The sequence below is a fragment of the Brachyistius frenatus genome, unplaced genomic scaffold (assembly GCF_029030835.1).
Source record: "Brachyistius frenatus isolate BFR_SWC_R1_liver_20210118 unplaced genomic scaffold, ASM2903083v1 Contig_206, whole genome shotgun sequence".
Taxonomy (NCBI): Eukaryota; Metazoa; Chordata; class Actinopteri; family Embiotocidae; genus Brachyistius; species Brachyistius frenatus.
The window spans coordinates 1-16,863 of NW_027210805.1; the positions used below are offsets into that span (position 1 = coordinate 1).

General features: G+C 41.5%; 2 protein-coding genes across 4 annotated transcripts in view; both read right to left on the minus strand.

Annotated features, from left to right (window-relative positions):
- Positions 1–1,117: 1,117 nt before the first annotated feature.
- Positions 1,118–8,493, minus strand: LOC138633080 (NACHT, LRR and PYD domains-containing protein 12-like). 2 transcript variants are annotated; one of them, XM_069719095.1, is made up of 9 exons: positions 8,273–8,493; positions 5,833–7,466; positions 5,032–5,376; positions 4,362–4,529; positions 4,102–4,272; positions 3,772–3,987; positions 3,486–3,659; positions 2,558–2,731; positions 1,118–2,422 (listed from the first exon to the last, which is right to left on the minus strand). In XM_069719095.1, the coding sequence occupies exons 2-9, from the start codon at positions 7,446–7,448 to the stop codon at positions 2,407–2,409; spliced, it is 2,880 nt and encodes a 959-aa protein (XP_069575196.1). In that variant the 5' UTR covers positions 7,449–7,466; positions 8,273–8,493; the 3' UTR covers positions 1,118–2,406. The 2 variants fall into 2 exon arrangements, with proteins under 2 accessions (XP_069575196.1, XP_069575197.1); XM_069719096.1 differs by lacking the exon at positions 8,273–8,493 and having other exon boundaries at positions 5,833–7,513.
- An 851-nt stretch (positions 8,494–9,344) lies between these two features.
- LOC138633077 (ras and Rab interactor 2-like) overlaps positions 9,345–16,863 on the minus strand; it is a 34,582-nt gene continuing 27,063 nt past the window's right edge. The window contains exons 9-13 of one of the 2 annotated variants that reach the window (XM_069719089.1): positions 13,772–13,854; positions 13,425–13,650; positions 13,136–13,267; positions 10,902–11,065; positions 9,345–10,561 (exon numbers count right to left, since the gene is read on the minus strand). In XM_069719089.1, coding sequence (XP_069575190.1) covers positions 10,235–10,561; positions 10,902–11,065; positions 13,136–13,267; positions 13,425–13,650; positions 13,772–13,854 — 932 coding nt within the window. In that variant the 3' untranslated portion in view covers positions 9,345–10,234. Of the gene's footprint in view, positions 10,562–10,861; positions 11,066–13,135; positions 13,268–13,424; positions 13,651–13,771; positions 13,855–16,863 lie in introns of both variants that reach the window. The other variant, XM_069719091.1, reaches the window with a different exon arrangement.

Consider the following 16,863-nt stretch of genomic DNA (forward strand, 5'->3'; position numbering starts at 1 on the left):
TGCTATAGTATGACTTTTTTTATCATATTTTGGACGACATGCTATAATATGACTTTTTATTCATAATTTGGACGACATGCTATAATATGACTTTTTATTCATAATTTGGACGACATGCTATAGTATGACTTTTTTTTATCATATTTTGGACGACATGCTATAGTATGACTTTTTATTCATATTTTGGACGACATGCTATAGTATGACTTTTTTATCATATTTTGGACGACATGCTATAGTATGACTTTTTATTCATAATTTGGACGACATGCTATAGTATGACTTTTTTTTATCATATTTTGGACGACATGCTATAATATGACTTTTTATTCATATTTTGGACAACATGCTATAATATGACTTTTTATTCATATTTTGGACGACATGCTATAATATGACTTTTTATTCATAATTTGGACGACATGTTATAATATGACTTTTTATTCATAATTTGGACGACATGCTATAATATGACTTTTTATTCATAATTTGGACGACATGCTATAATATGACTTTTTATTCATAATTTGGACGACATGCTATAATATGACTTTTTATTCATAATTTGGACGACATGCTATAGTATGACTTTTTATTCATAATTTGGACGACATGCTATAGTATGACTTTTTTATCATATTTTGGACGACATGCTATAATATGACTTTTTATTCATATTTTGGACGACATGCTATAATATGACTTTTTATTCATAATTTGGACGACATGCTTTTGAATGACTTTTTTGTCAGATTTCAGACGACATTGAGTTTTGTAAAGTAAATTAACCTCTTTCATCATTTAACCCTAACACAATTTGATCACTTTATTCCTACACAAGTCACTCCCTTTAATTCCAATACTGTGATCCCTTAACACGAACACTATTTTTTAAAAAAGTCAATTACATAGCTTTAAATGTACAAATTTACTTTTATATATTTATAAATGTAATGTGATGTAAATATAAAAATCTATTTTAAAGATAAACAATAAATTACAATTAAAATGGGAGCAAAACATTTTTTTTTTTGTTTTAATACTTTTCAATTAACTTCTTAATCATTGTGAATACTGCCCAGCATGTTTCTCCCCTATTTAAAACGATGAAACAATATTGTCTCCAACTCTTTATTGTAGAATTGATGCACACCAAGAACTGTTTTTAAAACCATCAGAATGGGATAGTCGTTACAAATATAAAAAAAAAAAAAAAACATCAATTACTCCTTTACTGGTGGTAGGACCAGCTACACCTGTCATTCCAGGAATAAAGAGTTTCAATAACTGCTCTAGCAGTGAGCCAAACACAGGTGTGAGCTCTACTCACTATTATCATTTTGGTATATTGTGTATTTTGTTTCTGCCTTGACAGTTGAGTTGCATCCAACTCCATTATTACTTCTGGAGGTGTAGTGAAGTCTTGGCAGGCACCTCCTATTTAAGGCATACAAAAGTCTAAACAACATGCCAGTTGCAAGGGCCACGTTCTCCAGATATAACTGAAACAAATTGAAAATGAACATCCAATAAGAAAAGACAGAAGCGTTGACGTCGTTGATAAAAGTAATATTTTCTACTCTATACTAGGGGGGGAGGGACATGACCCTCCAAAAACGTCTGTGGTTAAGCCCATGATTTCAACTGATCCATCACATACATAGAACATAAACAACACTGTACAGACAAGACTAGTTTGTAATATACCACTTTTTAACACAGATATAGATATTAGCACAAAAAAAAAAAAAAAAAAACTTTTGTGGCTGAGAACTTTAGATTTTACCTTTAAAAATGTAAAAAAAAAAAAAAAAAAATACAAACTAGCAATAAAAAAAATATACATTTTGACCTCATTCCTGAAACCCACTAGGTACATTCAAATATTGAACAAACAAAAATAAATCATTCAGTATATAATACAGATCATACAAAGCATAATCAATGAGGTAAATATTTGTTGAAATGAAATTAGTGGGCCTTCAGACTGTAGAGTTGGTTTGTCAGTCCCTGCGAAATGCGCAGTACTTCTTTTTACTTTTGATACATACAGCTACCCTTAAAAAGTATGTACTGCTGCATGTAAGCATGTATAACAATTGGCACATGATACTTCATCATAAAAATACATCTTGAACTTTGACCCTCCTGGTCAGATCCATCTGTAGCGCGACATTTGAAGGAAAAAGAAAAAGAATGCAATTTGTAAGGAGTACGGTTCTTTTGAAGGCCTCTTCTTTTTCTCCTTCTTCCGTTTGCTTTCCTTCCTTTAGTATTAAATCTTTTCCTTGCATACTAAATAGTATTGTAGTATGGATATTGGAACGCAGAGAGTATGAGGGTTAATAAAAAAAATAAAAAAAAGTGACCCAGTTTGATCCGTTTTTGTCCTTCTGTCTTCGTTGTTCAATCCACCGAGACACTGAAAGATAAGAAAATAAAATTAGGACACGTGAGTGAACAGTCTCGGCTCATTTGAATCCACCTCCGTATTACGTTTGAGTACGCCGAGTTGTTGTTTACGTGAGCAAGTTATTTTTAGAGGAACAGTTCTCACTCTATTGTACGCAGTGAGTATTTCAGGTTCTTTGTTAGCGCCACGAGCGTCATGACTTCAGAGTCCTCCAGTTTGTTGCCCATCAGCTGCAGCTCCATCAGATGACACGGGTTCGCCTTCAGGGCAGAGGTCAGGAACTGAATGCTCTTCGATGTCAGGCTGCAGCTTCTCAGTCTGCAGGGAAGCACAAAACACCACAATAAACATCTTTGCTAAACTTTGTCCCGTCTCGTTGCTCATCCGGAGGTGTGCAAGCTGGGTGTTACGGCTCTTTCTCTGGGACACTATTTGCGCTGAGGCACCGACCCAAAACAGTAAAAGTGTATTTCTGGTAAACGATAAGCAAGCGGCAACCTGCAGTGACGTCACCAGTTGATTTGCGAACGGCTGTAATGGCGCCCCGGGTTCAGATATTGGTCGTGGCCAGAATTACCATATTAGGGCGATGCGGGAAGGAGCGAACGGTGGATTTGACTCGATCTGATTGGAAACCCGATGACACTACACCCCGCCCACCGACAGTCGTAACCTGACTGCACCGCAGGCCTGTCAACTAAAAAGGCACGCCCCCCCCAAAAACACGACTTCTTTTTCCAATTACCGATGGGATTATTTTCAGATGGACCGCCGGAAAACTAATAAGAAAAGAGTTACTTCAGTTAACAAGACCGAAATAACTTGTGAAAAAAAAAAGTGTTGACATCAAATTTCATGAAAGAAGTTGAATGGGAGTCTATGGAGCAAGTGTTTTTTTTTTTTTGGAGCCAACCTCTAGTGGCGCTCGGTGGTATTGCAGTTTAAGGCACTTCCATATCAGCCTAATTTTTCCAGACCCTGAAACTACGTCCACTTTTATATGCAGATTATGGTTTGGTCTGAGAGTGGAAACACTTTTACATTTAAGAGATGATATGAACAATTAACTTACGACAGTTTCTTTAGTTTACACTGAGGGTTCTTGAGCCCCAAGCAGAGCTTCTTCACGCCCTTATCCCGAAGGTCGTTGCCAGACAGGTCCAGCTCGACGATGACGCTCTCCTTGGACGCTAATCCTACTGCGAGTTCGGCACAGCAGTCGTCGGTGATGCTGCAACGACTCAAGCTGAAAGGAAACCCAAAACGATGTGTCGATACACGTTTCGTAAAAAAAGAAAACTTTAAACACACTGTCATGCAGAAGTCTGTTAAAAAAAAAGAAAGAAAAAGTGTCTCACTTGAGAGTTTCCAGGTGGCTGAAGGGATTCTTCAGGCCCGCTGAAATTTCTCGGACCCCTTGGTCTCGGAGGCAGTTCATGCTGAGGTCGAGGTCCTTCAGCTCGACCGCCTGCCACTCGGATTGTTTCGTCCACCCGCTGAAGAGCTGCGAGATCGAACACAGGACCTTCGCCAAATAAATGCAACCCTTACCAGTGATTCCGCATCCTGAAACGCTGAGAGGGAAATATGAGAAAATGACATTAATCAGTGGTTCATGTGCTTTTTTCATACAGTCATAATAATAAAATTGTCTTGTGCCAGTATTTTTTTTTATCAAGGGTCCTTACTTGAGCTTCTCCAGACGACACCACGCGTACATGCCTTCGCAGATGATGGCGAACCCTGCGTCTTTCAAGTTGTTGTTGCTCAGATTGAGCTCGACCAGAGAGCCGGTTTCAGACTTCAGAGCCTCGCCGATCCCGATACAGCTCAACACAGTGAGGCCGCAGTGGTACATCCTGCCGAAGAGACGTGAAGAGACAGAATGTCGCCGGATCTCCTAAGTCTCTCCATTTATGTGGAAATGCAGTGCTGCAGTTATACTCACTCCAGTTTGGCTAAGTGCGATATGTCAAACATTTTAAAGAGCTCGTTGGCGCCCTGGTCTCCGATGATGTTGATGCTCAGATCCAACTCTTTGAGATAGGTGGAGTTCTTGTGCAGAGACATGGCCAGATAGACGCAGCCGTCCGTCTCAATGTTGCACTGTGACAGTCTACAAAAAAAGAAAAGAAAAAGGGGGCAACATATATGACAGATCTGCTGAATACAGAGAGGGACAAAGAGGCTCAACTCAGAAAACTCGAAGCTGTAAGTGCTGTCAATAAAAGTACTAAATCAAGCATCGGAATACTTCTGCAAATAAAAGTTCTGTTTTGGATTTTAAAGGAATTTGCCAAAAACTGTGGAAATGGGTGCGAGCCGAAAGCAATAGAGAGGCTGAATGAGAACATCCTCTGAGGGGTGAGTCTGGGTGGGTCACACCTTTAATGCATGTCAATACTATTCTTTCTACCCCCTTCATGTCGTGTCTCTCTCTCACTCACTCACTCACTGGTCCTGTCAAATAAAGGCAAAAATTCCCAAAAGTTACATCTTCAAAAACCCCAGTCGAAAACCATGTTTTCACTTTGTCATTTTGGGTTACCGATAGGAAGATTGACGGGGAAAATATTGCACGTGCAATTGCGACCGTAGGTTTACTTCCCAGCACTTACTTGAGTTTTTCTAGGTGGCATTCTGCAGTTTTCAGACCAACTGCAAGATGCCAAATTCCCATATCTCCTACTTCGTTCCTGCTGATGTCCAACTCTTCCAGTTTCGGGGCGCTTCTCAGAGCCGTGGCCAGGTATTTACAGGCCTGCTCGGTCACTCCGCAGCCCGACAGCCTCAGCACTTTCAGCCTGCAGTTTTGATCGCTCAGCCCGTGTACGAGGTTAAACACTCCGCTGTCGCTGAAGCTGTTGTAGCCCAGGTCCAGCTCTCTCAGGTGGGACTCCTTGGTGCTCATGACCGCTGCCAGCGCCGGACAACTCTTGTCTGTCAGGTTCGAGAATCGCAGGCTGCGAGGAGATTGAAGTTAGTGACACGTGTCAAATTAAGACACACCTCGAAGGAAACAGAAAGCAATTTTTTTTTTTTTATCCCCCCCCCCATCGGTCAACAGATCCCATAGAAAGACCAAAACTAACAGCCTGTTGATCTCATTATTATCATTAATAAATCAATAATTAATTTTAAATCAATTTTCTTTAATTTAAAATTAATTTTATAAAATTGGTTTTGATAAAGGCATGATCTTTAAGGAACCAGTATCTAAGTCAAGGTATTTGTACCAGTATTAAAAGTTTTTTGAACAATACCGAGCCCTATGTATACCATAATGGATATGCAAAGGGACATTATTTTTTTTGCGGTACGGGTTAGGTGACCCATTTGGGAACATGTAAATGCACAAACACTCATAGCATTTGTGTACATAACTAATTAAAAGCTGAACGTAATGAGTTCCAACTTACATGGCTTTCCTGCTTCTGAGAATATCCGGCAGCTGCCGGAGGAGTTTCTCCTCACATCTCATCGGCACTGGCATCTCGAATTTGTCTTGAATCCCATCAAAGTCCATGATCTTGTTCACCATGAACTCCCACTGCATTGGAGAGAATTCACCCATCGGACAGACATCGAACTTAGTGAAAAACTTGGCCTCGCTCTGGAGAGCCTGGCTGTCGTACTCCCTCAGACACTGAAAGAGCCCGAAAAAGGTGTCAGACAAAACGTTCTCCATGATCGTCCTCTTGGTGTAGACGAAGAGCACATCGTTGGAATCCAACAGGTGACGTTCCTTAATGAGGCCGAAGAGGAAACGTAGGAAGGTATCGAACTCCCCGTCGTTGCTCTTCAGAGCCTCGTCAACCAAACGCTTACAAGTGCAGCGGAGGGAAACCCTCGACGCTTTGAGGTCGTCCAGTTTAGCCGATGCGGCCAAGAACTCCAGAATGCTCCACTGGCCGAAGCGAAACACCGTGTGGTTGTGCAGCCCGGTCTCCTCTCTCAACACAAGCGGGCACTCTTTGGCGAAAGCGGATGCTGCTTCGGCGCTTATGTTCCTCTCCAAAAGGTCGGACTCAAATATTAGAGTGTCCTCGTTCTTCCGAACAAGCGCCAGCCTTTTCAGCTTGGCGATAACGTTGGAGTTCGATGCCTTCAACAGATTTGTGTAAATCTGGGTGAGATTTAAGGGATGTATTTTATACCCTTCGATTACTTTTAGGTGATCCTTAAAAACATGTGCCACGATGGTGCAGATCGAAGGTATCTGACACAGGAAGTCCAGGCTCCTCGATAGTCTCACATGGTCAATGGCTTTGTTGGCGAGATCCTCATTTCCAAGAACCGTCCTGAAGTACTGCTCCTTCTGTTCGTTGCTGAACCCTTGCAACTCAGTCTCTTTGAGAAAATAGCAATTAGGGATTTTTGCTGCCGCCGAATATCGCGTCAGTAGCCATATATGAGCATGGGGAAGTAAATTTCCCCTGATCAGATTGGTCACAAGACTGTCTACCGTGCACGCCTCTGAAACATTAATAACGGCGGGACAGCTGAAGTTTAGCGGGCGACGATACTCATCCAGTCCGTCGAGGATGAACCACACGTTTTCTTTATTTAAACTGGAAGCGTCAAGCTCCTTTAATTCTGGAAAAAATGTCTGGAGGAGTTCAATTAGGCTCAATTTCTGTTTGAGCAAATTGAACTCCCAGAAAGCGAGAGGAAACAGAAAGCGGATGTCATGGTGATCTCTCCGGTCGGCCCAGTTGAGAGCACAACTCTGCACCGTCACGGTTTTTCCAACTCCGCTCGCTCCTACAGTGATAACTGTTCTTTTGCTGGTGTTATGGAGGCAGTCGCAGGAGAAGATTTCCGCTGGGGTGACCCGTGTATAAACAAACTGCAAAGGAAATCCAGATTTGTCAACAAATCTCAATTCGTTCTGGTTCAGATTCGATAATCTTTGGTCCTCCTTGAAGTCCCGATAGCAAAGTCTCGGAGGAAGTAACGAGTTCTCAGGATACGCTTCAAAAAGTGTCCGATATTTTTTCCTCAGTGCGGTTTGGAGACAGGCTTGGAGATCCATCGCAAAGGCAGACCGTTCCTGAAAAGACGGGACAACAGTGAATGCAGTACCTACGAATTGGTGTTTGGCTGTGATAGTCTTGCCTGCAAGAGAAAAAAAAACAAAAACCACAAAGTCTCAACGAAGAGACACTTCGCTAAGAAAAGCACAGCCACGCATACAATATATGCTATAAAAACATCACATCAATATTTTTCATATTAGTGAACAGATGGTAAACTTTTATAGGAAACAGGAAGTGTGATGTTGCCATGGATACATGGTGAGCTAGACCGGGCAGCGACATCAGCTCAAACAATATTTGTTTACATTTAGGAGAATTAAAAACGCGGAAAAAAAACCTATTCACAAGTTTATTTTTTGCTACTGGAAGTACTCATCACTATCAGAGAATGACGCATCCTGGAAGGGTTTATCGGGGTTGTTGAACGTCACTGCGCATGCTCAGTGACGTCATGCGTAACTATTTAAAAAAAAAAAAAAAAAAAAAAAAAGTTTGAAAAACCGAAACTGATCATTTTAAATTATGCAAGTTAACCATGGTTTTAACCCACGAAACGGCCTTTCTAATGAAGAATAAATGACACCCGCAGCGGTAATAACTTCAGTTTGTTCAAATCTGGGTAAATAACGAAAGTAAGACGCCCATTTCCTGTTAGCGAAACGAGCTAAATACTCGCTCAACGGCGTTTAACGCGAACACGCTTCAGCTTTCACCAAACTGAACTGCGGCACGTTTGCGATGAAGCAGCTGCCGGTGTGACGTCATAATCACCCGTTTACTCATTAACACGCGAGAGATTGACCGAGTGTGGCAAACTCACCCCGAGCAGCAACTTCCTGGAAAGACACCGACGCGAGCCTGCGAGATGAGCTCACGTGTGAATCAGTAGCTGGAAACAAAACAAACAAAACACGCCGGAAATCCGTGTAAAACTTTGACCTCGGGGAGGGGGGGGGGGGGGGCGTAAAATGACGCGTGAACCGCGTCCGTGCGTCGAGAAACCCGGTACCGGTACCGGTGGCTGAATTTACCGACGTTCACGAGTTCTCTTCCCTGCAATTCGGGGGCGGGGTCTAATGTTTAGGACACGCCCACTTATATTAAAAAAATAAAATAAAATAAGGATTAAGAAAGTGAAACTGGATTTCTTCTCATTCGTCAGATTAAATCAATCCGTAAAATTCAAAGGACTGCTTAATCAATACAATTTAAACAAACTTATTGTTTTATCTGTGTTGGCTATTTTTAATATGTTCATGTTTGTAAAATTAGCACTATACAACGGAGCAATGGGATATATAAAAATTTTTTTAAAGAACATTTATTTGCATTGTTTTGCATTTTGAGAGCAAATTTTAAATGTCAAAAAAATAAAAGTAAAAGTTTGGGTATTACAGCCAGGCGTACAACATTTAGATTTGGTCCTCAACATCTCCACTTAATTCTTGTAAATCCCAAATAAAAAAACAATCTCAATCTTTTTATTTGTTTTAGTTAGCGTAAAATATCTTTGTATGTTATTATATTATTATTATAAGAGATTATGTGAATTACATTCTTCTTGGTGCACAGTTAGGCCCCAAAGTCCAAGTGAGGATACTTAGGGATTTATTTTTTTTCCAATTTAACGTGTTATTTTTCAATACAAATGATAGAAATTTAAGAATTTCATTAAAGAAAATGTGCATAAATTTTTTTATGTTTAATTTCCACTCAGTATTTAAATATGAGACTGGTAAATCGGCAGTAAAATATTCCAATGTTCCCATGCTGAAGGAGTGACACTGCCATTATGTGACTGTGAGAATCCTGAAATCCTATATTGTGTCACTGAATTCAGAAAAAAAAAAAAAGCAGCACACCTTTCAGAAAATATCATGCGGGAGTCAGCCTCGTTCAGAGAATATTTTATATATTTCCACAGTCAGCTTTGAGATTTTCATAACAAACAATAGAAACAGTGTTGATTTAAGTTGACCTCTAAGAAAAATATCTGGCATGAGTAAGTCCAGTATTAAGTCCAGTACAGAAATATTAAATCAGAGTACTAATCCTTGTCACTTTAGGGATGAAAAACATTTGAATATAAAAATATTTCTACACAGAAACACAAGCTACAATTGACCAGCAATTGCAGAGCAATAATAATAAAAAAAAAGACAATCATATATTGTACAATATTTCATTTTACTTATTAAATTAATGTTTTAGCAAGAAGTTTGAATGCTGACTAATTACTGGATGACAGCTGGAAGCTCTCAGTAGCACACTGTATGTTCAATTCCTTTTGAAAGCACCTGGAGGACAGCAGTTAAGGCAAAAGTTAATTACAAAAAATACAATATTTTACTGTATGACTTCTGTTTTGAGGATGGTATACACGCCCCAACATGTCCAGACCTTTCCTCTTTCTCAATTTACCACGGCACATGCTAAAATCCTGCACACCACGGCCTCGCCAAAGCAGACATTGGCCGACCAGACTTGCAACCAACCAACCTTACCATTCCATACTTCCATTCTTTCTTCTTCTTTTTTTTTTTTTTTTTTAGATGTTTGAGTAAAACACCTGCACTTTCCGGAGCCCGTCCAACAACCTGGTGGTTCCTCGCGAAAATCAAAAGTCACCTCATCATTTGCAAATCAAAGACATATTTTAAATCAGCATGCTTCCGTCTCCATTCAAATGCTCTCAGATCTATCTACAAAACAAACTTCTACAACCAATAGAAGAACAAAAGACTTATTGTTTAGGATCAAATACATCCCCTCCCACCCCAGACTATTCAACTTGAAGGCAGTTTCCGTTTTGCACGCTGGCAGGGACGCAGAGGTTCAGGTTCAACACCCTCCTGTAGACAAAGTGGAAGATCAGTGCGTGCGGCCGGCTGTGGATCTCGGCTTTGATCCGTTGAGGGTGGGTGTCCAGGGCGAGCTGCTGGCTGGTGTCCTCGGTGACCAGGAACAGCGCGTAGTTCTCGGGGTCGGGGATCTTGAACTTGTAAGCGCAGAGAGAGCAGACCTCCTCCGTGGTGGTGTACGGCTGGACGAGCAGGGTTTTGGCCGTGCAGCCCATGTCCAACTCTTGCAGGGCGACACGGAGATAGTTCTACGCAGAGAAAAAGTCCAGAGTCAAGATTTGGCAGAAAACTCCAAGAATGAAAGACAGACACAGGACTGATGTGTTAATAAACAAGCAGGCAGGAAAATCCCATGCGCTTGAAAGATATTGCATGCAGTTGTTCCACTAGGGGGTGCTGTCTACCACAAGTACTGACCCACAGATCCACATGCTGTGATGTTAGTGGAAACTGTTAAGTCCATTTTCACACAGCAGCTTTCATGCGTCTTTTCAATGCCGAAACGTGAAGTGTGGATGTATTTGGGAATTGGTACAACTTAGACTCACTGCCTGGATGTTCAAGGTGGGCTCAGGTCAGGCGGGATACCTGAAAGTCGTCCACGGACGGCACCGAACGCTGGGTGGTGCGCCGGCGGTGCCACTGGTGCAGAGTGTTTCGGGCCTCGGAGCTCAGCACCCGGGCCGCCTGCTCCTCTTGGAAGTTCTTGATGAGGGCCATGGCTCCGTAGGCGCTGGTCAGGTAGTAGCCTCCTGAGATAGAAAGCAAAAAGAAAAGACAGTTGGGAGATGAATGGAAGACAGACAAAACAAAACTGAACAGCTAAATACGTCAGGACTAGTTATTTAGAAATGAAACTAGCTGGCATAGGAGGGAGTTGAAGTGTCAGACACTTCCTTTATCGTGATCGAGGTGAATCACAGAGCTATATTTACAGTGCTGATGATCATTTCATCAAATGCTTCAGAAATTCAGGTTCAGCTTCTTACATTAGTTTACGCGCCAGACCGTTTGGCACTGATAGGAAAATATTTCATTCTGGCAGGGCTGAACCTGCCGTCTCTTCTGAACTGGTTCCAGCCCATTGAAATTAAACTGATTGGAATTTCCGACCCTCATGCTGAGGACTTTTCCTTCCTATGACTATATTTATGAAGCTTTCTCACTGAACCTTCAGGGTAAAGTCAACTTAGCTGAGGTGGTTGTGGTAAAAGGACTGTTATAGAATGAGCTCAAAAAATCCAAACAATGACAAATAAAGAATAAAATGTGCAAAACAGGGGCCTATACTTCTTCTTTCAAGCTTTAAAGTTGCATTTATTCATGTTTCTCGGCCACCATGGGGCAGCACAACAGACAGTTAAACACTGACATACAGTATCAAGTTGAGCAGCTGTTGGGGGCATATTTTTATCAACTGGTTCTTCTCCTGTTGCCGTTTCAAAAATATCTGTCCTTCAAAGTTTTCACCAGCTAATCGCCAACCAGCAGTGACGTCACCCGGATTTTGTCCGTCACCATCTTGCTAGTTCTGCGCGGTTTACGGCAGGAAGTGACCATATTTGGGCGAGCGGTGGATCTGACTCGATCTGATTGGAAGCCGTAGCCTGACTGCACCACAGGCCTGTCGATCAAACAGACACGCCCCCAAAAAAACACAACTTTTTGAAGCCTATTATTCTAATTAATGATGGGAATATTTTCAGATGGACCTCCAAAAAAACGAATAAGAAAGAGCGACTTTGGCCAACAACACCGAGATAAGTCGTGGAGAAATATTATTGACGGGTTGAATGGGAGTCTATGGCGCCTGAGGCTTTTTGGAGCTGACCTCTAGTGTCACTTGGTGGTATTGCAGCTTAAGACACTTCCGCATCGGTCTAGTTTTTCAGAGACGGAAGCTACATCCAGTTATATACAGTCTATGTTTACATCTCAGTATAAAAAATATTGACTACAGCAACTTTAAGGAACAACAGGAGGCTTTCTCTTGTTCATCGATACACCACCGTTGATCTCGGGACAGTTGGGAAAAGGCTACTCTGTTGGTGAGGACTTCTAATACGTGACTCCCACCCTTCATCTCTAATCACGCAAACTATTTCCAGCCATTTAACTTCCATTGACACACAGTTGAATGGTCACTGCTGACCTTCCTTTGATCAGGTTATACAACAGGGTGGACCTCACTTTGAACTGGCACCACACTGCAATGTGGCGGACCTCAAAAAGGAAACATCCAACATTATATAACTTCAAGTGGAGGTAGCGTCTCGTAAATGTCATTTTCAAAGCTCAAAGGAAACTTTCTGGGTCTCTATCTTTGACAGGGTGCGAGTTCACTCAAGAGTTTTGAATAAATAGTTTGAGAAATACACTTCATTTGTCGTTTTTCAGAGAGAAAAGAAGATTAACGTCTGAGTGTTAGCATGTGGTTAGCCCAGCCTGTTGTAAAGAGCCCGGCTCCGTCCAAAGTTCAAAACGGGCCGTCCGAGAACTCTAAAGCTGAAAAATAAACATGTCGGATCTCGTGTGTTTAAGGGAACAGAAATGTAAATATTTGTATTTTTATGGGGAGTTGTGGAGGGAGATTATTTCTCTCGACAACGCTACACCTTAAACACAGAAACTCTCAGTGTTTATTGGTGAGTTTTAGAGGTAACAGTATTATTGACTATGTATTTTCTACCTACTACTTGTAGATATCAGGGAAGCCAGCTCAGCAAATACTAAAAAAAAAAGAAGCTCAAAACATGTGTCTTTGCTTTTGTATGAAAGGTGCTATACAAATAAAGTTGATCATTTGTATTATTATGACTGACCTTCTCCTTGAAGCAGAGACGGGTCCAGCAGCTCCATCATGTACTGGATCTCCGTGTCCAGCTGCGGCATGTCGCACTGAGCCACCACGTAAGTGAGCATGGGCAGGAAGTCGTCGGCTCCGTACATCCTCCCTGGAAGGAAGCAGACAAGAGAGCGGAGGGGAAGTTAGGTGTGGTGGTCAGACCGCGGTCAGGCAGGCGGGAGGGAGCAGAAGTCATCGCTGTAAACAAGCCAAAAATAACGACTGAAAGAGGTGGAAAGGAGCTGAGAAATGAAAGATCGCCTCACCTGAGTTATCCTGCATGATGGTGTAGATGAGTTTACACACTCGCAGCAGCAGCGACACCTTTTTCTCGGGGGAGTACATCTTCCTCATGCTCAGGAACTTGTGGCGGATTTTCTCGATCGCCACGGGGTCGGGGGGCACGGCTCCGTCCACTCCCAGGTCCTGGGGCCTCTTGGTCTTCGCCAGGGCCAGGTTCTCCCTGAGCTGCTGCCAGGAGCCACTGTTCACCTGCAGGACGGCAAAAAGACAAGAGACGTTCATCCGGCCGGTCGACACATCGATGATATCATGTGATTTCCTCACGTAATAAAATTTGTATTTTTTTTTTAAAAGGGGGCAAAGAGAGCACCTGAAAGTCATATAGAGCCACCTCGATCACATTCTTCAGAGGCTTTAGGACACACTTGTGCATGGCCTTCTCCAGCACCTGGTCTGTGGAGGATGACACCAACACACACACACACACACACACACACACACACACACACACACACACACACACACACACACACACACACACACACACACACACACACACACACACACACACACACACACACACACACACACACACACACACACACACAGGTAAATGAGACACCAACTCATCAATATATTGTTAGAGGAAGCAAATGAGTAACATTTTACAACTGAAAGTGCGTCACCGCTGGTGACTGGATGTCATATAAAACTGAAACTTTCCTATGAGCGATTGTAAATACTGACATCACTGTAAATAAAGGAACTGGAATATTTAAAAGAAAATCCCTGTCTGGTCATCCAGGCACTTTATCACGTTGATAATTACATGCAATACGTTCACGATCATAAACCTTCACAAACCCCGAACATGGCAACTAATTCGGGCTTGAATGTTGTTATTCGGATTAAATCATCCTGTTTATTTTTTAAATGCATTTCAACCTCGGAATAAGTCATCTATAAGAACTTGAGTCGTCTAAATCTGATGGAAAAACATCAAGAGTGAAGACTGTGACCAGCTGAGTGCAAATCACATGACTGAAGGCATAAAGCTGGACGTGGGTGATGTGTGTACCATCGAGTAGCTGTAAAAATCAACAGGCTGGATATTTTACGAACGTCGTGAATTCAGTCGAAGCGTAGAACGTTTTTACCATATTATATATTTGTTTAAGTGACAAATTCCCATCAGATAAATGTAGTTAAATGCCATGACTTCTTCCTCCAGCTGGTTTGGTCGAGTTTTTCGTATATATAAAAAACAAAATCGGGGTCGGTTCTTGAACCTAATGAATTTTGTTGTGTGTTTAACCATATTACGTCTGTTATTTGTACCTTAAAATAAAATCAGTTAAAGACATTTTCATCTAGCAGTGAATTTTAGGCTGTTGTGTGCAGGTGTGGCCTTAACGCTTTAGGTCAGAGACTATTTAAAAAATATATCCCTAAAATAACAGTAACACAACTTTGAGGCCAAAATTAAAAACGGTGGGCTCGATGGATCGGAGAGACTTAAGGGAAATTTGAAATACATAAATCTCTTTCTCACCAGATAACAGTGAGATCTGAAAACCTTCAGTAACAACTGTACAGTATTACCAGGCAGCCTCTTCGTTGAATGTGCTCCGTTTAGCGGCCATGAAAAGCTGGTTGTGTTTTAACGACAGATACAGACTAAGACCTCTACGGTGGACTGGGTTAATGATTCGGCAACAGTTCCACATTGATTTCAAAGCTGCTTCAAAGAACTACATATTTCTGTCGCGTGTCAAATCCAGCTAAGTCAGTTATCCGTATAGTACATGATGAACAGGGTTATTATCTGTGGAGCATTAACACTGGTCGACTCTCCTGTGCTACACTAACTGCATCCTGCCAGTTATCATATCAACCATTTCTCCCTGAATAGCAAGAAAAAAATGAACCAAATTAGTAAATAACTAATTGACAGTAAAGCCAAATAAATTTCTTAATAAAATAAGAAACACAATTTCTTTGCTTTGAATTGAGATAATTATTCTCTCACTTCGTTTTAATATAAATGTTGATTGCTTTCATTTACCAGATAAACAAAACAAAACTAAATATGATGGTGCCTGATATAGGATATAATATCATAGTAAAATATTCCTAATAATGTATATATATTCAGATTAATTAAGGAAACCCTGTAAATGTCAGATCAATCGTATTAATGAAACGCTACTACCGAGTTTAATAAAACACTGATTACTCTAAATGTTCAAAACTACAGACTTCAGATGATAAATCATCATTGATGAACCTGACAGAGAAGATTAAATCGTATTTAAACAGCAAGAAAATCATTACAACGTCTGTAGTTTCACTCACGGTCCTGTGAGCTGCATGTAATTCTCAGCGTGCGGGCACGACTCTGTAGGACACTTGTCATGATACCTGCATATCAACTGTGGCAACGGAAAATGCTCTATTTTAAACTTAACGAATCACTGAACAGACTTTTCTTTTACGATTAATTGTGCAGCCCTAATATACAGCATTTTTAAATGAGTAATTTTTTCAAACCTGAATTTTTTCTCTCTTTAATTTCTGCCTTTTAACAACTTTTTTTTAGCCACAAAAAACTAAACCTTTGAAGTTTGACATTTCAACACCTTAAAAGTCATGTACCAAATAGATTGCATATTCACCATTGAGCTACAGTCTGGGTGGCTGATTTGTTGGAGTCTGACCTCGACACATCCAGGTATTTCACCACCCTATTCATGAGTACAACATTCATTCAGCTGACGTGCATTGAAAAGTCAAGACTACAACAATGGCTCCGTCTGTACCTCGGACCTCCGTACACGGGCCTGGAAACAATTCCTCATATATGCCCAGCGTGTTGCATCGACACAATTGTGTCTTATTGTTTGACTGACAAGACTATTCATGCTGCCCAGGCGTCCCCGGCATCCCCGGCCTCCAGCCGGCGGGTACTGCCGTGTTTATGCAAAATTACATGTTTTGAAACGCATGCAGGAATGCTGTTCGTATGATTGATGCTTTTTGCGGTGAGTCAGAAGAACGCCAGAAGATAAATGGTCCACTTACACTCCATCACAATAATCCTCCTCCCTCTCGACAAGAGCAAAGTGTTGTGGGTCACCTGAGGTAAGGCTTCGGCAGGCCTTTATTGCACGCTGTTAACACAAATGAATCAAAATGGACAGGAGGAGGCCCCGGATGTATACAGATGTGTACTCAGGGAGGGGGTCCAGATCCTCCCGAGGAAACACTGGTGCGCTTTGTGGACTTCCTGATTCCTTCCTTTTCAGAAAGGCTCATTTCCTTTGGATATTGAGCAATGTTTGTTATGGTGGCTTTATCTCGACCACAACCTGTTTCAAAGGCTTCCCTTCGCTGCAATAAACTAAAAGGAGCAGCGGCGAGGCAGTGGAGCGCAAACAAACACGGCCGGTCCAAAGCCTGAGG